Consider the following 26,953-nt stretch of genomic DNA (forward strand, 5'->3'; position numbering starts at 1 on the left):
AACCCTTTGATCTAGAAAAATGAAACTTAGTACACCTGATTCATCTCATCATGCTGATCAGAACCAATATCTTACATTAAGACTCCACCCATTACAGTAGAGGCAATTTCGAAAAGTACAGTATTCAGTTTTTTCGCTACTCCTCCTTCAAAATTGGTCTAATTTTGTCCAAACATATGCTCAAATGATCTTTGAACTGAGCCGGACAGAAATGACTAAACAGAATTTTTTGCTATTCTGGAAAAAAAAAAGTTATGATGTCGCAAAGTTAACGAGGTCGACCCAAAATTGGTTCAGAGGCTGTATCTCAGCCAAAAATTCATCAATCGAAACGAAAATTGGTACAGTTCATCAGAAGCATGACCTGAGGTTCCATGCCAAAGTTGGAAACAGCGCCACCTACGGGTAATGAGATATGAAAAATTGCTATTTTGGCCAATAACCTTTGAACAGTTTGTCAGAAAATCATGAATGTGGTATCTATGGATTCCTTGCATCATGCCGAATCCGTGGATACCGAATTATCCAAGATCGGATGAACCACATGTCCGCCATTTTTAATTTTGTCATAATTTGCAATAATTTTTAAACTATTTGATATATCTTCGCAAAATTTAGTATGGATGATCGACACAATGCCCTGAAGGTACATGAGAAGACTGAACACAGCGCCACCTAGTGTTCCAGAGATATTAGCTCTTTTGCAAAAACACTTATAACTTTTGAAAACATTGTTCAAATTTTGATTTATTTACATCATTATGTTCCTTGGCTTATGCTGATTCCGTTGGTATCTCATTTGTCATTTTCCAACAATGTGCCTATCCGCCATATTGGAACAAATGAAAAACAGTTTTTTCGCTACTCCTCCTTCAAATCTTGCTCAATTTTGTCCAATATTTGATCAGTTGTTCTTTGGACTGTGCCGCACAGAAATGACTGAACAGATTTTTGATATTTGCTACCGTTCCCGAGATATTCATCTCTGAAGTTGACCTAGCCTGTGTTTGTTGCCTTATGCTAGTTAGCTTAGCATAATAATTGGTTAGCATGCAAACCAGATGCCATTCTTTCTAATGTTCAGCTTCAGCTATCAGGTTAATCATAAGCTACATTAGCATTAAGCTAGCTTAGCATGCTAATCTGGTTAACATGCTTTTTGTCCTTAATCTTACTCTGAAGCCTCTCCTCTGCCGGTTTTGTCCTCTGAGTGGCGCAAGTTGCTAAACCACATGTCATGATTCCCGAACCATTCCGGTCGTGGGTTCGAGTCCTGTGTGGAACAACATAAAAATTTTGTATAAAGTTGTCATTTCAATTCCTTCCGGCTTTGCACTGCTTTTGGTGCTTAAATGCTTGCTGCGCTGCTGTGCTTGATGTACATTTACATGTATATTCAATTTCTGCTCTTTTTGTTCTTCTGGCTCCGCACTGCTGTTGGTGCTTAAATATATGCTGCGCTGCAGTGCTTACAGTACTTGTTGTGCTTCATGTACATGATGTGCTGGCTGTGCTTGCTGTGCGCCATACTTGTTCTGCTTGCGGTGCGTTTAAGGGCTTGGCCCCTGTATTGCTGCTTGCAGCTATATTAGCAATTGTTATTGTCAGAATAACAATTCTTCTTCTTCCCAGTGGAAGTCTATGGCAGCCCTATGAACCGTACATAGGAAAATGATGAAATTTGGCACACTTGTAGTGATGGCCATGAATAGTAAATGTAGCAATTTTTGAGTCTCTAGGACCAACTCTATAGCGCCACCAGCAGTTCAAAAATTCAACATTGAAATGGTTATAACTTTTGAACCCTTTGATCTAGAAAAATGAAACTTAGTACACCTGATTCATCTCATTATGCTGATCAGAACCAATATCTTACATTAAGACTCCACCCATTACAGTAGTGGCCATTTTGAAAAGTACAGTATGCAGTTTTTTTGCTACTCCTCCTTCAAAATTGGTCTAATTTTGTCCAAACATGTGCTCAAATGATCTTCGGACTGAGCCGCATAAAAGTACTGTCCCCGATTTTTTTTATTCTTCTCTGATCAAAAGTTATGACGTCACAAAGTTAACAAGGTCGACCTAAAATTGGTTCAGCGGCTGTATCTCGGCCAAACTTTGATCAATCGAAAACGAAAATTGGTACGCTTCATCGGAAGCATGATCTGAGGTTCCATGCCAAAGTTGGGAACAGCGCCACCTACGGGTCATGAGATATGGAAAATGCATATTTTGGCCAATAACTTGTGAACGGTTTGTCAGAAAATTATAAACTTGGTGTATATCGATTCCTTGGGTCATGATGAATCCGTGGATATTGATTTTGCCATGATGGGATGTAGCACGTGTCTGCCATTTTGAATTTTGTCATAATTTGCAATATCTTTTAAACTATTTGAAATTTCTTCACCAAATTTGGTATGGATCGTCATTAGCATGGCCCTAAGGTACCTGAGAAGTTTGATCACAGCGCCACCTAGTGTTCCAGAGATATCATTGTTTTTTGAAAAAACGCTTATAACTTTTGCTAACATTGCTTGAAATTTGATTTCTTTATGTCAATATATTCCTTGGCTTATGCCGATTTCAACGATATCTCATATGTTATTTTTCAACAATGTGACTGGCCGCCATATTGGAGTGAATGTAAAACAGTTTTTTCACTACTCCTCCTTCAAAATTGGTCTAATTTTGTCCAAACTTGTGCTCAAATGATCTTCGGACTGAGCCGCATAAAAGTACTGTTCCCGATTTTTTTGCTATACTGGAAAAAAAAAAGTTATGATGTCGCAAACTTAATGAGGTCGACCCATAATTGGTTCAGAGGCTGTAACTTGTGAACAGTTTGTCACAAAATCATAAAATTGGTGTCTATCGATTCCTTGCGTCATGTCGAATCCGAGGATATCTATTTTGCCAGGATTGGATGTACCATGTTATAAGCTACATTAGCATTAAGATAGCTTAGCATGCTAATCTGGTTAACTTGCTTTTGTGTGCTCATTCTTACACTGAAGCCTCTCCTCTGAAGTTTGTGATTGTACGTCCTCTGAGTGGTGCAATCTGCTAAACCATGAATCTAAAATCTTGAGCCATTCTGGTTGTGGGTTCGAGTCCCATGTGGGATGACTTTAAAGTTGTCATTTAAATTCCTTCCGGCTCTGCACTGCTGTTGGTGCTTAAATGCTCGCTGTGCTTCATTTACATTTATATTTAATTTCTGCTCTTTTTGTTCTTGCGGCTCTGCACTGCTGTTGGTGCTTAAATGCTTGCTGCGCTGCTGTGCTTGATGTACATTTACATGTATATTCAATTTCTGCTCTTTTTGTTCTTCTGGCTCCGCACTGCTGTTGGTGCTTAAATGCTTGCTGTGTTGCTGTAATTGATGTGCTTACAGAACTTGCTGTGCTTGATGTACATTAAATTTCTGATGTTTTGCTCTTCTGGCTCCGCATTGCGCTACAGCGGCTTTTGCTTGCTGTGCCTTGCAGGGCTTGGCCCCGTATTGCTGCTTGCAGCTATATTTCTTCTTCTTCTTCTTCTTCTTCTTCTTCTTCCGCCAATGGAAGTCTATGGCAGCCCTATGAACCGTACATAGGAAAATGATGAAATTTGGCACAGTTGTAGAGATGGCCATGAATAGTAATTGGACCAAATTTGGTGTCTCTATGACCAACTCTATAGCGCCACCACCAGTTCAAAAATTCAACATTGAAATGGTTATAACTTTTGAACCCTTTGATCTAGAGAAATAAAACTTAGTACACTTGATTCCGCTCATCATGCTGATCAAAATCAATAGCTTACATTAAGACTCCGCCCATTACAGTAGTAGCCATTTTGTAAAGTACAGTATTCCGTTTTTTCGCTACTCCTCCTTCAAAATTTGTCCAATTTTGTCCAAAATTTGCTCAAATGATCTTTGGACTGAGCCGCATAGAAATGACTGAACAGATTTTTTTTATTCATCTTTGTTCAAAAGTTATGATGTCGCAAACTTAATGAGGTTGACCCAAAATTGGTGTAGAGGCTGTATCTCGGCCAAAGTTTGATCAATCGAAAGAAAAATTGGTACACTTGATTGGAAGCATGGTTTGAGGGTCCGTGCCAAAGTTGGGAACAGCGCCACCTACGGGTCATGAGATATGGAAAATAGCTATTTTGGTCAATAACTTTTGAACAGTTTGTCAGAAAATCATAAATGTGGTATCTATGGATTCCTTGGGTCATGCCGAATCCATGGATACCGATTTTGCCAGGATGGGATGTACCACGTGTCCGCCATTTTGAATTTTGTCATAATTTGCAATAACTTTTAAACTATTTGACATATCTTCACAAAATTTAGTATGGATCATCGACAGAATGTCCTGAAGGTACATGAGAAGATTGAGCACAGCGCCACCTAGCGTTCCAGAGATATAAGGTCTTTTGTAAAAACGCTTATAACTTTTGTAAATATTGTTCAAATTTTTATTTCTTTATGTCATTACATTCTTTGGCTTATGCCGATTCCGTCGATATCTCATTTTTCATTTTCCAACAATGTGACTATCCGCCATATTGGAACAAATGAAAAACAGTTTTTTTCGACCGAGCCGCACAGAAATGACTGAACAGATTTTTGATATTCACTACCGTTCCAGAGATATTCATCTCCGAAGTTGACCTAGCCTGCATTTGTTGCCTTATGCTAGTTAGCTTAGCATAATAATTGGTTAGCATGCTAACCAGATGCCATTCTTTCTAATGTGGCTCTTCAGCTGTCAGGATAACCATAAGATACATTAGCATTAATCTATCTTAGCATGCTAATCTCATTAACATGATTTTGTGTGTTAATTTTTACACTGAAGCCTCTCCTCTGCAGCATTGTAAAACACGCCCTCTGAGTGGCGCAATCTGTTCAACCATGTGTCATGAATCCCAAACCATTCCGGTCGTGGGTTCGAGTCCTCTCTGGGGCAACTCTGAAATTGTGTTTAAAATTTCTTACACTGGGATTAGAAATAAGTGTGTTTTTTTTTTCTACATTCTGTGTTCGTTCTCATCAGAACTTCTGTTCATTTTGATTTCATCCTATCTGTACTTCTGAACACATCTGTTCTTCATGTACATTCTATTTCTGCTGTTTTTGCTCTTCCGGCTCTGCACTGTTGTTGGTGCTTAAATGCTTGCTGCACTGCTGTGCTTACAGGACTTGCTGTGCTGCTGTACTTGATGTGCTGCTGGGCTTGCTCTGCTTGATGTGCTGCTCTGCTAGCCGTACTTGCTGTACTTGTAGCTTGCTGTACTTGTTCTGCTTGCGGTGCCTTCAAGGGTTTGGCCCCGGATTGCTGCTTGCAGCTATATTATTGGAAAATACATTTACATTACCTAACCAGAGTTTGACAATAACTGCCCGATGACCCGGGGCCAGCATGACAGACACTTGGGCCAGTTGATAGAACTGTCACTTGCCCGATTGGGCCAGTGCTTCATCTTTAAAGATCTTTAAAAACATCTTTGCCGAAATCGAAAATTAGCGAATGTTTTTAAGCCTTGCTAACTTGAATATTAAAATGCAAGTAGACGCCCTCAGTTTGGTACTCGCAGAACGGCGCGTCTCACAGCACACAAATACTTTTTCACATCTTCCTGAGCTTGAACGGACATATTCACACATAGGGCCCTACCATACACCTGGCGCAATGCAGCGCCAGGCGTGACGCAAGTGCTTTTTTGCTAGTTTCAGCCCGACGCAGTTATCATATTCACGGCCTGCACCACGTTGTTTAATTAGAAAATGCATTTGCACCCATTTGTGCGCCTATGGGCGTGCTGGTCTGAAAACTAGGTGTGTTCAGGCGCATTGTTGACGCGTTGCTATTTTGAGGCAACTGAAATAGACTGCACCATTGACCAACTGAAACCTGGTCTAAAGTCAATGGCGTAATTATTTTGTTCTTATTTAAAGAGCGCGTTAGTAATGTGTGCCTATAGGCGGGTCCACAATGTGCATACACTCTGCTTATTACACACACAGGGACGCGCAGCAGCTCACAAACTAGCCAAAATTAAAAATAAAAGGATTACAATATAAAAAAGATTAATATTGAGTACATAAAGATATGGTGGAATGGGAAATTACACTCTGATTGTGTAATTTTTGCAAGACACCCATTACTCATTAAGAGAATAGGGACAATCCTTTTAGACCATGCGCGCCAACCATTTTTCCTGTCATTAAACTAGCAAAGGTGGATTCGGACACGCCCTAAGTGCACTTAAGCCATGCGTTTTGGACCATGCACTTAGATCGTTAAAATAGGGCCCAAAATTGTCCAAATGTCCGTTGTCGTAGATTTTTCCCTAAACCTAACTAAGTCCTATGTCTACCGGGGCCGTCTCCAATCGACGATCTCCCTGGGCCGTCTCCAATCGACGCTTAATAAATACCTTGGCCGTCTCCAATCGACGATCTCCCTATATAACTACCTAACTAACTTGCTTCCCTAACTAGCTTTCTTCCTGTGCAGGAATAATTGACAAACAGACCTTAGCAAATGTCCTTTAAATGCTTTAATCACGGCCGGAGGATCTCTCGAGCAGTTCTCAGAGAATCTCCCCAAGAAGCAAGGCCGGAGGATCTCAGACAAATTCCATTGAGAATCCCACAGTACACAAGAATACAACAGTTTTTATAGTATAGAGGTATGGCATAAATGTCATGCTGCATTACATAATTTCCCCACTATTTGATTGGTTCTTCATATGCAAACCAGTTACCAGGTAAAGCAAACTTTGTTTTAATGATTACTTCATTGTTAATCACAAGGTTCAAATTTAGTCATCTGTCTAGTTTCAATTCCCAAACTTGTTATTTATACACTCACACAACCAAAGTCAAAGGGGTATGGCAAAAATACAACATCCAAAAACACAGGACATAACGTTTTAGTACATTGTGTTTCAAAGTGTTATCATGTTAGGCCTAAAAAGAGAAGTAACATTAGATGTTAGAGACATGGTTAGTTTAATATACAGTTTACTATTTTATCTATTAAAAATCTACCACACCGTCTTGTCGAGTATCACCATAAACATAGTTATGTCTTAAGTAAACGTAAACGTGAGAAATAGGATCAGTAGGATCCGTGCGGCTCTTAAAGTGACAGCCTAATATTCCTGCTGATATTCCCACATAATATATGTCTGTTTTTATCATGGTTTTCATATGTTAATCAAACAAAAGATTAAAGATTATAAAGAAATTGCTCACTGCTCTTGACTAAATATCTTTAATAAGGGTTTATTTATATTTATACATTGACGACTATGCAGTGATATTTTACATTTGATTACTATTTCTGTACCTGAAAATCTTGTTTAGACCTACATGAAAAACCTGAAAAGAACTGTTTATTCATTTCTATGTTTGTTCTGTTGTATTTATTTGTGCTATTGCTCATAATTTGATATTTTGTTCTTATTTTATTACTGACTATCTTTAACCCTCTGGGGACCACAAACGCGCCCGCGCGTTTTGCTCGTTTTTTTTTTTTTTTAGCAATGAAAATAAACACTAAATGCTCTGTTAATTTTGATCTTTCATTTTCGTGTAATACATCAATCGATCCTGTTCAGTTTCTATTTTTTTTCTGTATACTCACAATAAAAATAAAGTGTTTTGCTTTTTGACAAATAAAGAAAAATTAACATGATGCGATTTCTGCCTTCTCTCTGTCAGTAAACTCCCATTTGAAACGCGTTCGAAAATGATCTATAACTCCCCGAAAATTCAGTCAAACAGGCAAACAGACCCACGGGCATAAAGCTTGAGATCGCATCTTTTAAATGAAGTCATTTATATAAAAAACAAATATTCTCAGCTTCTGTAATCTGTATAAAAAGAGAGCGACTCCTGTCGAGCTCATGACGAGCTAATTCACAGTAATGTGACCACTCCCCGGAGAGCGCGTGCTATTCAAACGCAAATTCTGAGAACTATTTCAGAGCTGTGAAACGCCCACATCAGCTGTAAACAAAGCGCGTCGCGACTCCTCGCGAGTGAGACATTATAGCCTACCTTATGGAGAAAAGATTCCTCAGAACAGTGCTGATGAGGAGCAATATCTCCTGAAATGAGGAGCAGATTCCGCTGAGGAGTGAGGTAGGCTGTTTTCTTTTCTCACGTGTGGAATAACGTTATGGAATAACGTTAGTGTAGGCCTATGTAAACCGCAAAAAGATGAATCGCATTTCTATAATATGACTCGCCTTTCTGTGAGATGAATGAAGGGGACATATTTGTATCTATAGCCTACTGAGATGAGTAAAAATCGACTGGAATATGTTGAAATAAAATGTATTTGTATAAGCAACGTATTAAACTGCAAAAAAAATACTATTTTTGTCAAAAATAAATTCATAGACTAAGATGTTAGATGTTCCAATGTTGGCTATATTCAAACTAATGAATACATATGATAAAATGTAGGCCTATAATCTTTTTTTTTTTTTTTTTTTACAAAGAAAGAGTACACTTGAAATATTGTTGAAATTGTAATTATTGTTGTAATTGTAACATTTTTAATAAAATAGCAAAACATATTTACAAGAGAGATGTAAGCGAAATCTTAAATGGTCAATATAAGTCTTCTTCTAAATACATATTTTGTCCTTGCATTGTGGCTCAGTCAGTTTCACACCTGAGTGAATGGCTCATTATGCAGAGTGGGTGGGACATTGTAATCTAAGGTGTAAACTACTCCTCCCCCTCGCATATTGGCTTTCCAAGCAAAACCTGTTTTACACCATTTAAATCAATGTATTTTTTTTTGTGAACGATAAAGCAAGACTATTTTTACATCATTTTGAAGCTAGAACTCAAAGGGACAACATCCATTAGTCAAAAGTCTTGTGGACACATATTTAATATGTGTTTTGTGGTCTTAATTCAGCAACTTTCATTTTAATTTTTTCCAATAACCACGCATAAACATTATTCTCTTAAAAATACAAACATCTACATACACTTTGCTCGCATATTATGGTAGCCCTGTTTGTGCTATATAGAGTGAATTTACACCTTTGCCATTAACATGTTTATAAATAACTGAAAAAAGCACAAATGTCAAGGCATGTCAGAACATCTCAAGGACCCCAAAAACAGCTTGGTCCCCAGAGGGTTAAAATATTAAAAATTTATATGAGTTAGGTTAGTAGTTTTTGGTGTTATAACCGTATTTATTAAGATTACATGGATCAAAAACAACTTAAACCATATCTAGTCCTATTTTTATTTATTTATTTATTACTTTTTTCTTCTTCTTTTTTTGTGGTGGGGCCAGTGAACATTTTGGCTGGGAAAATAAACATTTTAACCACTGGCCCGATCGAGCCAGTAGAAAAAATCCTTAGCATTGAGCCCTGCTAACTCACGTAAAGTACATAAAATGTATAAGGTTTGTAATAGCATCTATCCAGTGTGTTATCAAAAGGTGTGATAAGGATATGACATGGCTATGAGATTTTGTGTTAGAACAGAGTACGCTGTCAATACAGTAAATGTTCCCACTGTACCATAGCCTATACACTAGTTGACCTTTTCACATCGGCATCATGAGGCTTCTACTATCTCTGCAAAAACATTTGTGACGTCCGTTTTTATTCTTCACATATATTTAACATTAATAAGAGTATTAAGAAATGTTCTAAAATTTGAAGTAGGCTCCAACTCCACTACAGGCCTATCCACCTAATATGGTCAAATGAGGCCACAGGAATTTGTCCCAGTGCTGGTCCTGTGCAAAGTAGGCTACTACTTTATTCTCAAAATCTCATATTGCTATGACTTTATTCTCGTAATCTTAGATAATCTTAGACTAAAACACAGTCATACTATATAAGATTTTTTTAAACGTATTTCTGCCATTACAGTTATCTTTACAAAAAGATGATGTCACTCACTGAAGTTTTATTCAGGATTACCACGAATGGCTTAGATCAAAACAATGGCTGCATCCGAAATTGCGTACTTGTCACATTCAACTTATATTTTGTAGGGGTGGGAATCTTTTACCATCTCACGATTCGATTCGATTCCGATTCTTGAGGCCACGATTCGATTCAAAATCGATTTTCGATTCAAAAAGATTTTCGATTCAAAACAATTCGATTTTATTCATAATGATTTCTAATCAGGTTTCTGATCATGATCTACTCTCATCTGCTTTGCAATACAGAATGACAAACGGAGACATTAAAGTGTCTTTTTCACATTTATTAAGTTCAATTCTCAGGGAAGTGCCTTTTATCAAAAACATTGAAAAAATATTTTTACTTGGTACTTTTAAAGCAAAGTATTTATGATGACCCATAACGAACTTACTTCCAATACTTCCTATATTAATTGTATTAATAAAACAAATGGAAGTGATTTGGCAAGTCAACTGTAAGGTTACATTTGCCAGCATATGTCCCAACATTGCTGAGAACCAACAGGAAAATAAATGTGTGCCTGTACTAGCAGCGTACTTGTAGTAAATTAATACAAACTTCAGCATATTCTGAATCTCTAGCATTTAATAATAGACTTCTAACCAACATCCTCTTGTTATTTCCAATGAGCAATATAATCCTTCAGACAAAAAAAAACATTTTGCTGTAGCAAATTCACAAACAGTTTTCGTTCAAAAATATAGAATTATGTACCAGAAGCTATCATAACGTATAATGCTTGTGGACTTATGCATATTCTGAATAATTAGTAACATACAAAGCCGCTCTTGACTTATACACAACTAAATAATAAAGAGTTATGACTTGAAATGTTTGCTGTATACCACAATCAAAAATAGCAAAGAAAGTGAATGAACATTCTGCAGAGAGTAACTTACAGTCAAAATGTAACTTTTTGTGACTGGCATTGCACATATTGCATACAGATCAGATCGGTTTACACAGCATAGTGATGTGAAAACTAAACAATATAGAAATTAGCTCTCATACAAAAAAATACTAAATAGATCACAATGAAATTGCCAATGTTCCATACGTTAGCTTTTAACGAAGACATTCTCTGGTGCCGTTCGGATTTGGCGCTCAGCCATCATGCGTCTGTTATGTGCGCGTCTCTGTTATGTGCACGCCACAGACTGTCCGCGCACTGCACGTCCGCTTCAGAGTTCCGCCTTTTGCGTTCCTTCAATGTTACGTTATTAGATTTTTTTTTTTTTTTTTTTTTTTTTTTAGAAAATCGATTTTTGACATTTGTGAATCGATTCAGAATCGTCCACGTCCCGAATCGCGATTCATCTAAGAATCGATTTTTTTCCCCACCCCTAATATTTTGCATACTTGTCGCATATGCATACTGTCGGATGGTTTCCGTGCACAGCACACAGATGCGAATTATCTATAATCTATTTTGTTATCGATGTATCTAAATATAACTAAAACGTGGCATCCATGTATTAAAGGTCCCGTATTATGCCCCTTTTCACAAGATGTAAAATAAGTCTCTGATGTCCCCAGAGTGTGTATGTGAAGTTTTAGCTCAAAATACCCAACAGATCATTTTTTACAGCATGTTTAAATTGTCATTTTTGGGGCTCAGAAAAACACGCTGTTTTAGTGTGTGCCCTTTAAATGCAAATAAGCTGCTGCTGCACGCCACAGGGGGCAGAGCTTCATGAGCTCGCGCTCAGTCTCTCAGGACAATTTCATCTCACGGAATGATGATAATATCAGAAACTCTCAGTAACGGTGTTCATTTCGAGTCGGACAATAATGCCTACAGAGTCAGAGTGCTGTATAGAGATGGAACAGGTATAGTTTAGTAGTTTAATTACGGTTACAAAGTATTTGTCATCTGCTTGTATGTATCCATTATTAATAGTCTACAAGTCTGCTGTTTCGGATCAGGTCCGAATGATGATCAAACATATACTGATGAGTTTAATAAAGTTTATTGTACATCACACAAAAGATGAAGCATCAGTTTTACTTCAGAAAAACACCGTAAGAGCTGAGTAAACACAGTAAGTTATAAGAAGTGCGCAAGTACATAAACGAATTTCGGTAGAGTTGAGAGAGCATTTTCTTTAAAGGAACACTCCACCCATTTGCATTAAGCTTTGCATTTTTAGAAACCCAGTCATACTATTGAATGGTCGTGCAACACTCTCTCATTTTCCCCTGAGATGGGAGAAATCCGTATTTACCTCTTAACACTTCCTCCCACAATGGCGCAAAAATCGTCATTTTGCGTCATTGTCGGAGGAAGTGTAAGAGGGGGGGATTTCTGTTGAGACTACAAGCACTAGTTCCCACCCTTTGAAACCCGCCCATAGGGGGGTTGGACCTAATGCGCTAACAGACCTATCACAGATCAGTGCCAGTGCGTTTGATTTCCAATGCCATCCTCTTTTTCCCGGACATGTCCAGCCGTTGAGATCGTCCAAAATGTCCGGGATTCGGCTTTTGCTTTCTGCGGTCGCCATTCATTGTTTACATGCACACCTTTTGTTTCAATCTAGCTGAATTCATTCCGATTGTTGAAACTGAATGTAGTGTTTACATGAACGCTAAACAAGTGATCGGTTGATGTGCGTTTTAACATTGCTAAGAAAATTCCCGCTCCTCCGTGAGAGATGCGAGACCGGTGCGTCTCAGTAATGACGCCACCGGCCTCGCGCCGTTCTCCCGCGCCCCTCAGCCTCGTCCTGCTCGTGAAGTGAATTTTGCATAATAGGGGACCTATTGGAAATTTGGAAAACCTATTGGATGGAAATTTTCATAATAAACAGAATAATTCTTTTATAGGCTACTTTAATGGTTGAGCATGAAACATATATTGATCAAACAATGTTTCTGTTTGGATTTACAATGTTATTTATTCCTGTGATTCAAAGCTGATTAGCTAATGAACACCAACATGAAAGAGGACTGTCAACTAGTCTAATGTAATAAGACATTTGTAATTATTTATTCATAAATTGGAATTGAATTTCCCAGTCAAATCTGCTATTTAGCCTAGTTGTGTTTTGTTGGCAGTGTTGTTGGAAGCCTTGCTGAGGAATGGTACTTCGGCAGGGAAAAGCACTGCATACTGCAGGAAGTCATCAAATGGAACAGACCCTGGATCCCAAACCCAACATGAGGCACAGAAACAGGACTCCACTGCAGATTTAACAAAAGGATTTACTAAGGAGCAAGCTGAAGGGGTACAAAGGCAAGTGTGTATAAATTATTAGGGCCCAAGCACTGAAGGTGCCATGTTTAACGTCTCGTGAAATTTTGCGCAGTCAGGCAAAAGGTAGTACATGTTCAGGCCTGGGGAGGGGAGTTTAGGTTCTGCATCAACCCCTTTTTTTGCAGTCCATAAACTAGGAGCATATACACTCACCAGCCACCATACACTAACCAGTTGATCTTTGCTGAAGTTGTCTTGATAAGAGAACCAGTTTAAGAACCTTTGATGAATGGAAAGACAAGGCTGCAGCCTGGCACAAACTTAAAGGTTCTTAGAAGACTTCTAGCTCAGCATCATATTCACGTCAGAATTTCTCAGAATCAGCCATTAATATCATTATATATATATATATATATATAAAATTAGAATATCATGGAAAAGTTTATTTATTTCCATAATTCCATTCAAAACGTTAAACTTCCATAGATTATAGATTCAGGGCCCACAACTTAAATGATTTCAAGTATTTAGTTGTTTATTTGTACATAATTTGGGCTTCCAGCTCATAAAACCCACGAAAACAGGATTTCAAAAAATTAGAATATTACATGAAATCACACAGTAATTACACAGTGATACCATGGTCATTGAACCAGGTTTTGGTTATTTTGGCAGTGTGGGCAGGTGCAAATCCTGCTGGAAAATGAAGTCAGCATCTCCATAAAGCTTGTCTGCTGAAGGAAGCATGAAGTGCTCTGAAAATGTCCTGGTAGACGGCTGCGTTGAGTGGACAGCACAGTGGACCAACACCAGCCGTATATATATATATATATAATTAAAGGGGTGGTATAATGCCCTTTTCACAAGATGTGAAATAAGTCTTTGATGTCCCCAGAGTGTGTGTGTGAAGTTTTAGCTCAAAATACCCCACAGATATTTTTATATAGCCTGTTAAAGTTGTCACTTTTTGAGGGTGAGCAAAAACGCACCGTTTTTGTGTCTGTTCCTTTAAATGCAAATGAGCTGCTGCTCCCGGCACAGGGGGCGGAGCTTCAACAGCTTGTGTCCTTTTACCTCACACAAACATGCACTGGAAATTTCAAAAACCTTTATCCTTTTATGTTTAAACCGAAGTCAGAAAGATGTGAAAGAGGAAGTGAAAACATGTAGACAACATTTCTGAATGGTTAGTTGATTAATTTATGTAGCTTATATGTGTAGTTATCTTCTAGTCATTGATTAGCATATTCTGTCTTGATAATCTATAAATCATGTTCCGTGGGCGGGATTTATGTAAATTTTAGGGTTAGTGATGTCACTAACCCGGGAGGAATGTCGTGTAGTCTCTACCAGCCATTTGTTGTAGTCCTTAAAAAGCAATTTCTTTAAAAGAAAATATCTCCCTTTGCTTTGAACTTTGAGCATTGTAACTTTGCAGATGTTGTTTATGCTCAAACAGCAACATTACACACTAACTAAAGTTAGAAAAGTGAAATCATAATCAACCACCCCTTTAAAGAAAAGTTTTACTGAAGATAGTTTGCAGTTCCATCAGCAGAAGTCAGCTTCAAGACTCACAAGGAGTTTGTAGGCCGCCCTACTTACAGTTACAAAGATCACAGCAATTATACCCTTCACCAAGGTTTAAGCTACGTACTTGCTTCAGGTTGAATGATTCTAATCGGCTTGATAAACATAGTAATTTTCCACACATACAGACAGACTGAAGCATATCTCCATCGATTATGCAGCTGACACTCGGACCCTGAATTTAGGCACGTCGTGACCTTCCAGGTCGCAGATTTGGGTTGCTGGGTGCCAGCCTGTCCAGAACAACAACTCAGTCAATCTCAAATAATGCCAGTGGTTCCTTAACCTGTAACCAAAAAGACCAACACACACACTGACACACAACTTTTCCAAAGCTGCATTTGGCCAGGCTCTAACTATAAACAGGAGAGTCTTCTCAAAACATCAAGATAATACGTTCTTTCTCTCAAGGAGAGGACACTTTAATATAACACAGTTCTCAAGAAAAGGCCACTTTAGTCAACGCAGTAAAGTAAAGCTTTAACTAAGAAATGGTCTCTCAAACTATTGGTTCCAATGACCCTTGTGACCTAGTTGTCAGGGTACCCCAGAAAAGCAGATGGATGTATTGACACATGTTGAAAACCTTTCTCAAACAAAACATCTTTCCATATTTAATTTCTGGAAGCCAGGCTAAATAAGCAAGCACTGTTACTGCATTCAGATATCAAATACAGACATTAGATACTTGAAAAGAACATTTCAGTAATCACACTGGTAACTTCTATAACAGTAAAATCTCACAAGCCTAGAGAAGTCATTCAACTCATGTGATGTTGAGAAGGAAAAATATTGATTAATACCTTGATTACAATCACTCAATTACATTGAGAATTACTCAATTACATTCTAGAATCCATCCCCTACTGTATTTATGTGTATATCTTTTATTTATATGTATATATATATATATATATATATATATATATATATATATATATACACACACCGGTATGTACATATGTATGTGTGTGTGTGTGTGTGTGTGTGTGTATATATATATATATAGATATATAGATATATATAGATATAGATAGATATAGATATATAGATATATAGATATAGATATAGATAGATATGTCACAAAGAGAGTCGTACCGGCGCAGGAACAGAAACAGCCACCGGCTCAGGAACAGACACAGGCTCGGCGGCAGCCATCATATCTGGAGACACTGGCTTGGCGGCGACCCTCCTATTCGGAGACACTGGCTCGGCGGCGGCCATCCTGTCTGGAGACACTGGCTCGGTGGCGGCCATCTTGTCCGGAGACACTGGCTCGGTGGTAGCCATCTTGTCCGGAAACACTGGCTCTGCGGCGGCCATCTTGTCCGGAGACACTGGCTCGGCAGACGTGACGTGAACTTCAAAGGTGTGCACAGACCATACACGCTGTGGCCATAATGGTTAGTGTAGCAGTCACTGAAGGCTCAGGATTAATGGCAGCCATCTCTGCTGAGGGCTCAGGTTCAGGCGTGGCGGCGGCCATCTTGTCCGGAGACACTGGCTCGGCAGACGTGACGAGAAGTGTCTCTCGATCGACAGACGTGACGAGAACAGTCTCTGGATCGGCAGACGTGACGTGAACGGTCTCTGGATCTGCAGACGTGGCGAGAACAGTCTCTGGATCAGCAGACATGACGTGAACAGTCTCTGGATCAACAGACGTGACCTGAACAGTCTCTGGATCGGCAGACATGACGTAAACAGTCTCTGGCTCAGCAGACATGACGTAAACAGTCTCTGGCTCAGCAGACATGACGTGAACAGTTTCTGGATCGGCAGACATGACGTAAACAGTTTCTGGATCAGCAGACATGACGTAAACAGTCTCTGGACCGGCAGACGTAACGTGAACAGTCTCTGGATCAACAGACATGACATGAACAGTTTCTGGATCGGCAGATGTGATGTGAACAGTCTCTGGACCAACAGACGTAACCTGAACAGTCTCTGGCTCGGCAGACATGACGACCTCCATGTCTTGAGGAACGGTGGACGCCTGCTTCCTCCTCCTCTTCCTCCTCCGTTTCTGAAGGTGAGGCAGCAACATCAAACCTACCGCCTCCGGGGATGCTGTGACGTCCTTGACTGCCTCTGGGGGTGTTACAGTCTTCTGCGAGGGTATGGCAATCATCTTGTTAGGAAACACAGGCGGGACTGGTATATCCCACTGGCTACGATGATGAAGGTACCTGGTGAATCCCCAAAAGTCCAGAATCTCCAGCCCCTTCATTTCCCACCCCGGCAATGGGTCGTCAAGACACTTATTAAAAAGGTCCTTGAGTGTGGCATCATTATATTTCATGCCTGACGAAAGGGAAAAAAACATCTGAGCCAGACAACCCACCGTCTGGCCCTGCTGGCGTAGGGCCATCAAATTTTGGAATCTTCCCCTCCTCTCCTTTTCTGTGTTAGGGGGAAGGATACGAAACCCCATAATTCTGGATCTTTTCATTGACGGAGTCCTTCTGTCTGCAATTCCGCTGTGCTTGCTGGATCTAATGATGGTCGGTTCGTTCTGTCACAAAGAGAGTCGTAGATCCAAATGCAAGCAAGTAGTTTATTGACAAACGGGTTGTACAGATGGAAACACTCAAAACGCCACGATTAGCAGGCGGGCGACCTGGAAGCAGTTATACAGGAGAGGATGAGTGATATGCATGGTCCTTGAGCGGATGTCAAACAGTAACTAGAAGAAGAGGACTCCAACGGTCTCCAGAAGTCTGGAAACACAGACGAGATCGATCCTATTCCATTATTCCTAGCTGAGGAAATAATTCCATCAGGAAACTCTGACACCGGACCTGGGTAAGAGAGCATACACAAGAGTAACAAGTGTAACGAACCGACAACATGCAATAATCACTCCCGCTAGATATAGGCAGCTAGCAAACAGAATTAACTAGCTGCAGCTGCAGACTGATTAAGTGATCAGCTAGTCAGCTAGTTACTAAGCAACAAACAAGCACCACACATCCAGAGCTCACACCCACAACCAGATACACAAAACCAGACACTGTGACAATATATATATATATGTGTGTGTGTGTATGTATATATATGTGTGTATACGTATATGTATATGTATGTATGTATGTATGTGTGTATATATATATATATATATATATATATATATATATATATATATATATATATATATATTTATATATATGTAAATTGTTTATAAATTATTTATTTATAAATCAATCAAAGCATTTCAGTCTTCTGTCTCCAGTCTCAAAGGAACAGTTTGTTTTATTTCTCCATATCTTTTTAGATAACTGGTATCAATCTTAGGTCTACTTAGGTAAATGGAAACCCTACTTAAAGAGTTTGCACATTATTAAGCAAGTCACAGTTCTCATGCAATATGGGGAGGAAGAAAGATCTTGCTGAAGATAAGAAGCGTGAAATGGTGCAATGTTATGCAAAAGGCATGAAAACAACAAGATTATCAAACTATCATAAGATTTGTGATTAACTTCCAGTACAAGAGAACTCAGTCAGATAAAGGCTTAAGGAATGTTTCTGTTAAAAAAAAAAATTGTATTAAAAGGACAGCTATAAAAAAAAAAGCCACTGTTGAGAAGCAAACAAGTATTTGAAGCTGCTGGTCTCACTGGAGTCTCAAGAACCTCTCCATGCTGGCTGGCAGTTGTATGTAAAGTTGCATTTCAGCCACCTCTAATCAAAGCTCACAAAGAGAAACATTTACTGTGGGTTTACAAATTGTAAGAAAAAATGATGTGGACATCGAAGATCTCAAAAATGAAGTTAGCAGTGGCAAGGTACACAAAGCACCTTGGGTTCACCGGCATCAGAATGAACCCCGAACATACCCAATCCTAAACCTTTTATCCTGGTCTTAATGTAAATGAAGTTGCTCTTCTTGCAACAGCTGTGGTCTGTATGTTAATGAAATTGAGACACCCCATGGTCCCTAGTGTCCCACAGAAGGTTCTCCGTTATTCTTTCAAATAAGAACAGTCAAAGGTTAAAGTGATAAGATTGTTTGAAGTCCCTTTAATCAAGATGGTTCTCGATTGCCCTCTGTCACTCCCAAACTATAGGTGACACCTGTGCCTCTGTGATACTATTTTCATATTACTGAGATTGGATGTAATCGTCTCTATATGATAATTAAGCTCTTTTAAGTGAAGGAACATTTTGATATTTATATATTGGAGTTGAATTGGTTTGGAACAGACCATAATTTCTTATAGACCCCCATTTGATGCTCTTGGCCCAAAGTAGCATCACAACCACTCCCTTTTCATAGATAACACCTCCCGAAACCTGGTGGGCAGGTGCCCCAGTGGCGGTGTAGCCCATGGCTTAGGTCGTTCCCATCTATGGCCATCAGAGAATCTTACCCGTCATAGGGTCAAACACCTCCTGCACACTGAGTTATGGCTCTACTTCACTTGAGCAGAATTATCATATTTTGTGTTAAGAAAGAAAATCTTTTTCTTTTTTTTTCTTCTTTTTTTAAGAGGTAATCAAAAACCATCATATCCAATTGGAACATTCAATATTGATCATAGAATTATCTTCAATCTTACGTCTCAACTTGGAACAAAAACATTATGCATTGGCAAATAATAAGAAAGATACATACAGCCGTTTTAAATGTGACATTCCAAATTAAACCAGAATAGGGCATATCTCAAAGTGTCCATCAAGCATTTGTTTTCTTTCTTCAAGGCCTTGTTGGGCTCTCACAATGTCTCAATCTTTCCTTTGCCTCAGTGATATTAGCATATTGTTTAGTTTTGATAACTCAAACTATCAACAATCAATAGACAATAAAATGTGCGTGTGTGTACTGTGCACGTGTGTGTTTGTGTCCATTTTCTCCGTGTGGACATCCTTTATCCACTTGTTTTCCCTCTGTGGAAAGACTGTTGTCCATAGTCTCAGAAATGGTTTGTTTCTGAAATCTCCTTTTCTTTCTCTTCTCATTGTCCATTCTTTTCCACTTGGACCATAAGTCCTTCTAGAAGAAGCAGTCACTGGTGTTGTTCGAGTCTGTGCCTCTTCATCAGTTCCATCCATCCCATGGTGGGTTTCAGGGGTTTCAGGGTTTTTAGGTCTTTTAGGCCTGCAGTTCATGATTTTGCAGGTCTGGAAATCTCTATATTCTGTCATTTTTCATGAGAAAATCCCCTGGCTCCACTGGTTCTACAGTAGGCTACTTCCTTCTCGTCCTTCAAACGACCACGTCATGTTTCTACATGAGGTTACTCCTTTCAGGCAAACATCTTTATGCTTATCTGAAATGATAATCAAAAAGAAGTTGCCCCCCCCCCCCTTTTCCCCACAATCATCTTTTCACATTCAAAACATTAAAGTCAAAGATTTAATCAAATAAACATCAAACATCATTAATGTCATAAAATTTCACTTTACAATTGATGTCATTTAAACATTTATAAAAATTATAACTACATATCAATGCTAAAAAAAAAATCATAATGAATCAAAAATCATAAAGAATCAAAGAATCATAAAGAATCACCCCCCTTTTGATAGTAAACCTTTCTCTACAATGTGTTACTATCAAAAACTTATTCTAATTTGCATCAGCATTTGCTTGTGACTGAGCTACAGTCATGTTGCTGGTGCAGTGATATATTTGACAAGGTGTGAATGACCTCTTTATTTCCTTTCAACAGTGCCAACTGGGTTTCTAAATTGCCTATTTTCTTAAGCAAACAACGATAGTCCATCTTTCTTTTGTGTGAAAATTGACACTGTCTTGCCTTGTGCCCCATCATTCCACAAGCAAAACAAACAACCTCCTTATCTTCCTTTCTTATCTCCAAACAGTGCCTTGCAATGTGACCATCCTTTCCACATGCATGACAGACAAAGTTTTGAAGAGGTCTCTCACTGTCTTGACAATGTCTAGCAATGTGACCAGCTTTTCCACATGCATAGCAAAGAATAACACCCTCTGAATTTATTCTTGCAAATCTCATTGGTCCCTGATAGAAACCATTAGGCAATGTAATAGAACATTCTCTCTCGCCAAAGGCAGCAACTGGATGTCTAGATTTGGCAGCTTTCATTTGACTATTTGCATGAACATTATTGTTGTAAAACTGTGTCATTTTAGCAATAATGTCATTATATTCAGATAGTGGTGTCACATGCATTGTCACAGCAGACCGGGTGAGTTTGTCACATTTGTTAATCAAGGCAGACTTGAAAGTGACATCATTCTTAGTAATGTCCGGATTGCCACTGAAAGTTTTAAACATCTCCAATAATCGTTCTGAAAATGCTGCTGGATGCTCCCCTTTCCTCATGTGCATCTCAGATATTTTATCCCAATTAACTGACATCACACCTAAGACTTCAAGCAGTGCCTTTTTCCTCTCCGACTTATTAGCATTTCTGTCCTTTACTTTCTTAGTTAAGGCTCCAGACAAAGTCTCAGGCAAGCACATTCTTAACAAAACGCACGCATCACCATCAGTAAAATTGTACACTTCAGTATATTCCTCCAAGTTTTTCAGAAAATCTAATGGATCTTGTTTGGCAGGATCAAATTTCCCAATATTCTTGATCACAGCATCTAGTTCAGTTGGATTAAATCCTCGGACTATGGTGGTGGTCATTGGTTCCTCCCTTCCTTCTCTAGCAGGCGTAGTCGTAGTAGAATGAACTGGTGCCATCGGAAATCTAACTCTACAGTCAGAGTATTGGCTACTGAATGACTGATAATCTTTTTCCCAACCCACAGCACTGTCTTCCTGCAAATCTGGCATCTCTGGAACTGGGTTACACAACGTGACACCTAACATTGTCTTACTAAGGTTTTTCTCTGTTGAGCCATTCTTTATCATAAACTGACAAGTCGCCTTCGCTTCCTCCAAATTTTTAGACAATGTTTCCACAGATGATTTAAGCATACTATTGTTAGTTCTAAGAAGTGAAATCTCATTCTGCATCTTGACCTTTTCTTCTTTCCATATCGTTTCACTAGCCAGGTAATTTTTTGTAGAAATTACCCCAACACTGAGTCGCTCATTTTCAGCCTCTAACTCATCTACTCTCCTCCTAGTTACTTTGTATGAAGCAAAAAGTGCTTGAAGCACATTAGCAATTTTCCCATTTTTGTTCTTAGGCATTTTGGGATCATTTTCAAACTTTGAGGTAGCCCACTTGTACGGTTTATCAACAATATTCTCTATTCCGTCAAACATTCCCTGAGAACCGTGTTTAGCGATGTATTTAACAATAATTTCTTCCATTTTCAAAAGTATTATTAACACTGCCACAGTACGTCTGGCAAAACCACACTGCTTCGGGTTCTTGTTTTAAACTTCACAGAGTCACAGCGCGTCAGACTCACTAGCCTACACTTTAACACACAATCGTTGTGAAATAATTCTGTGACCACACTGCGTCGGGTCTATTCAATTACTTTAGAATTTCCTCAGAATCGTTACCACTTCCCAATCGGTTTCAAGTACGTTAGAAACATATACATTTGTTTCAGTTACTTTAGAAACAACCAATCTGAAATAACTCTGCCACCACAGTACTTCGGGTTTATTCAATTACTTTAGAATCTTAACAGAATTATAAGAGACCAACACCAAATTTCAGTTACTTTAGAAACTTTACACTTAAGCAGTTTGTTTCAATTACTTTAGAAACAACAATTCCAATACAACTCTGTTACCACACTGCTTCGGGCTTATTCAGTTACGTTAGAATCTTAAACAAAATTGTACGGAATAGACTTAAAACTCCTCCTGCTAATACTGAATAAACCAAATTCGATCTCTTCTGTCCTTAATTTTTCTTTTCTAGATTTTTTTTTAAAACGAGGAATTCCTTGACAAAAACAGCATAAATGAAAGAAAACAGCTTTTTCATACCTTTTCCCTTTTTTGTTGGAAATCCGTCGACTGGGTCTGGCTCGCCAATGTAAGAAAAAATGATGTGGACGTCGAAGATCTCAAAAATGAAGTTTATTACAGCATAGCAGTGGCAAGGTACACAAAGCACCTTGGGTTCACCGGCATCAGAATGAACCCCGAACATACCCAATCCTAAACCTTTTATCCTGGTCTTAATGTAAATGAAGTTGCTCTTCTTGCAACAGCTGTGGTCTGTATGTTAATGAAATTGAGACACCCCATGGTCCCTAGTGTCCCACAGAAGGTTCTCTGTTATTCTTTCAAATAAGAACAGTCAAAGGTTAAAGTGATAAGATTGTTTGAAGTCCCTTTAATCAAGATGGTTCTCGATTGCCCTCTGTCACTCCCAAACTATAGGTGACACCTGTGCCTCTGTGATACTATTTTCATATTACTGAGATTGGATGTAATCGTCTCTATATGATAATTAAGCTCTTTTAAGTGAAGGAACATTTTGATATTTATATATTGGAGTTGAATTGGTTTGGAACAGACCATAATTTCTTATAAAATACATGAAGACTCACAGTTGCTAATTTGACATCCATGATTACGAATCTCCTGTTCTACCACATCTTAAAGGCTACGATATACTTCAAGCGAAATCAAAGAATGAACTGATTTGACGTTATTTCGAACAAAATCAGGCTTAAACGAAGTTCTTAGATACTCAGGTAGGCCGTGGCGTTTAAACAATGCTCAATTGGGGCCCAAAGTGTGCCAAGAAAATATCCCCCACACCATTACACAACCACTAGCAGCGTTGGAAGCAAATAAAATGTGGGTGGGTCATCCTCCAGAATTTTTTTTACTGGAGTAGATTAGGGGTGTTCCTGAAGCCAAAAACCTTATCTAAAATCTCTATGCAATAATGAGTGAAGTGAATGAGTGAGAGTAAAAATGAAACAAGCGCAAATCCGTCTATGCATGCATCTCTCAGAAATCAGAGCTTGGCAAGAGTAATATCAACTCAAATAGGCTACTACATCATATACATGTTCTACAATGTGATATTGTATATTATTGTATGTATATTTAAATGATTTACGCCTTGTACAATATTATAGGCTACTGAAATGAATGGAATAAGCACAGCATGATCACAAATCAAACAGTGTGTTAATTGCCGTCTCTGCACGTCTCCGTCTCTCAGCAACCAAACCAGATCTAATAGCCTATAATCAACTAAGATTCATATACATTAATTACTACTTGATATGTCTATTTAAACTCTTTTATGAGTACCATGAATTCGGACATACTACTTTTGTCACTTTTTCTTTTCCCCCACTATATAGTAGGGAAGTATGCGATTTTGGATGCAGCCCTTGTATACATGCCTAAATACATTGAGTCTCTGCCATGTGGTTGGCTGATTACATATTTGTGTTAACAAGCAGTTAAACAGGTGTACCTAATAAAGTAGGTGGTGAGTGTTTTTGTTTGTGTGTTTGTGTATACATGTATACATATATAAGCCACAGTTGTAATAAAAATAAGTTTTATATAAAATAGATTTAACATTTTAGATTTAACATTTTAAAACTGTTGCTGGTAACACTTTATTTTGATGGTCCCTTCTGAACATTCTGTTGACTATAAGTAACTTTGCAACTACATGTCAACTAACTCTCATTAGAGTATTAGTGGACTGTCTGCTTAATATCTGCTAACTCTTTATTGTGATAGTCCTTCAACAGACACTCTACTGACTATAAGTAACTTTGCAACTACATGTCAACTTAATCTTACCCTAACCCTAACCCTAACCCTACCAGTTTACTAATACTCTGAGAGTTAGTAGACATGTAGGTGCAATGTTACTTATAGACAACAGAATGTGTTCAATTCAGAATAAAGTTAAACCCTGTTGCTTTTTGTTGTCTTTAGGATAAAGAAGTGTAAGAATTACTATGAAGTACTGGCTATCAGGAAAGATGCCAATGATGAGGAACTGAAAAAGGCCTACAGAAAACTGGCTTTGAAATTCCACCCTGACAAAAACCATGCGCCAGGAGCAACCGAGGCCTTTAAAAGTAATGCTGTCCCTGAAACACCATATCCAATTTTGTTCCATTACATTATTTACGGTGGCCGAGAGAGCTCAACGTGCAGCAACTGAAGAAAACACATGCAAATAGAAAAAAACACATGGAAATAGAAAAAAACACATGCAAATAGAAAAAAACACATGCAAATAGAAAAAAACACCCGCAAATTAAGAAAACATCTTCATTAGTTTCACAACACACATGTGCTCCAAATAACACAACCAAATACAGAAACGCGCTGCAAAAGTTCACAACACAACCAAATACAGAAACGCGCTGCAAATAGCATAGACCACAACGGAATTGTTTCCAGGGGAACCAAATAAGTGACGTACCCGGCTGGGACGTGCTTATTGCTCGTGAGCATCCCTATGCCCTGCTCCCTTCGAAAGGGCAGACGGTAGAGCTCTTGAAGTGGGACTTTGGAGTGAGCAGGGCACTAGTGTGCCATTATGTAGCCGTTTGGAACGCACTTAATGAAGGGAGCAACGAAAGACAACGTAATTTCCTCATTATTTTCACCTGGGATGTTCCCATGACAACGAAGCACGGTGTCCATCAGCTGAATAGCTGTTCTTACGACAGAAATATAATGCTGTTAACATAACGGTTGCAAATAAATATATTATTTTTTACAAAAAAGCTTTTAAAATATGCGTTATATATATCTGTGTGTGAGTGTCTCAACTTTAAAACTTTGGACCCTACATTACCTAACATTTATTATGAAACTTTTCTTTATGAAAATTTAAACATATCATGAAAAAAAATGTACAGTGTAACTGATGTATAGATTAATATCTTTCCCTCATGTTCTTTTTAGTTTTCAGCTCATTGTTCTTTTCTCATTTGTATTCTGATGACATTGAACATATTGTTAATACATTTTGTATATTGTATACAAGTTGCATGTCATAAAAATGTAATCTCTGTATGTTTTGCAACAACAACAACAAAAAAAGTTAAAAGAAATAGATTAAAATAAAGTAGACTTTTGAGCTGTAAGCACATCCCAGCCGGGTTTGTCACTTATTTGGTTCCCCTGGAAAAATTTCTGTTGTGGTCTGTGTTATTTGCAGCGCGTTTCTGTATTTGGTTGTGTTGTGAACTTTTGCAGTGCGTTTCTGTATTTGGTTGTGTTGTGAACTTTTGCAGCGCGTTTCTGTATTTGGTTGTGTTGTGAACTTTTGCAGCGTGTTTCTGTATTTGGTTGTGTTGTGAGTATTTGGAGCACACGTGTGTTGTGAAACTGATGAAGATGTTTTCTTAATTTGTGGGTGTTTTTTTCTATTTGCATGTTTTTTTTCTATTTTCGTGTGTTTTTTTCTATTTGCATGTGCTTTCTTCAGTTGCAGCGCGTTGAGGTCTCTCGGACACCGTAATTATTACAAAATTGATGTACATAAAATATATAACAAAAAATGCTGTTCTTGTTCTTCTCCAGAGATTGGAAATGCTTATGCAGTGCTCAGTAACCCAGAGAAGAAGAGGCAGTATGATCTATGTGGAGGAGAGGAGCCTAGCAGCGCTCATGGAGGATTTGATTTCCACAAAGGCTTTGAGTCTGATATTACACCTGAAGATCTCTTTAACATGTTCTTTGGAGGCGGCTTCCCTTCATGTAAGCCATTTTGTATAGATCATGTAAAATCTGCAGATGTAATATGTGTATTTTCTCTATGCAGATGGATTCATCTGCACAGCATTCACTTTATAAATTCTGGTTAGTATGAGGGATTGTATAGCATTAAAGGGTAACTCTCACCAAAATGCAACCTAGGGTGTTTTTGTTAATCTACCCGAGGCGAAATTTCATTTAAAAGCATAATTAGAATGGAAACGCCACTATTAAGTTTGACCGTAATTTCGTTTTCGGTCAAATTGCCTTTTGAATGGGAGTACTTCTATGATAGCATCAAAAATCGCTATTTTTAAAACACTAAGAAGGCTCGACACAACATGAAACTTTGCTCGAAGTATCACCTGGGGCTCTTCGCATGAACTCGAGCATTGAGAAAATTTTTTGTGTACACAGAGTTTACTAAAAAGAAAGATTTTGAACAACTCACTGTAGCTGTGTCCACCAGCATTTTGACAGTCAAAAATAGTCGATCTCCGAATGTGAATGAACTGACTCTGAATTTTAGTATCGCTTCTTATATGAGCATTCTTTTTTCAAATACAAGGTCAATATTGATTTT

General features: G+C 38.4%; 1 protein-coding gene across 1 annotated transcript in view; it reads left to right on the forward strand.

Annotated features, from left to right (window-relative positions):
• The window catches only part of dnajb14 (DnaJ heat shock protein family (Hsp40) member B14), a 148,285-nt gene that overhangs the window by 95,420 nt on the left and 25,912 nt on the right, over positions 1 to 26,953 (forward strand). Inside the window, exons 2-4 of the mRNA XM_084107172.1 lie at positions 13,039 to 13,216; positions 24,592 to 24,737; positions 26,197 to 26,373. Coding sequence (XP_083963298.1) covers positions 13,039 to 13,216; positions 24,592 to 24,737; positions 26,197 to 26,373 — 501 coding nt within the window. The remainder of the gene's footprint in view (positions 1 to 13,038; positions 13,217 to 24,591; positions 24,738 to 26,196; positions 26,374 to 26,953) is intronic.

This window comes from Abramis brama (genome assembly GCF_963993115.1).
Source record: "Abramis brama genome assembly, chromosome: 2".
NCBI lineage: Eukaryota > Metazoa > Chordata > Actinopteri > Cypriniformes > Leuciscidae > Abramis > Abramis brama.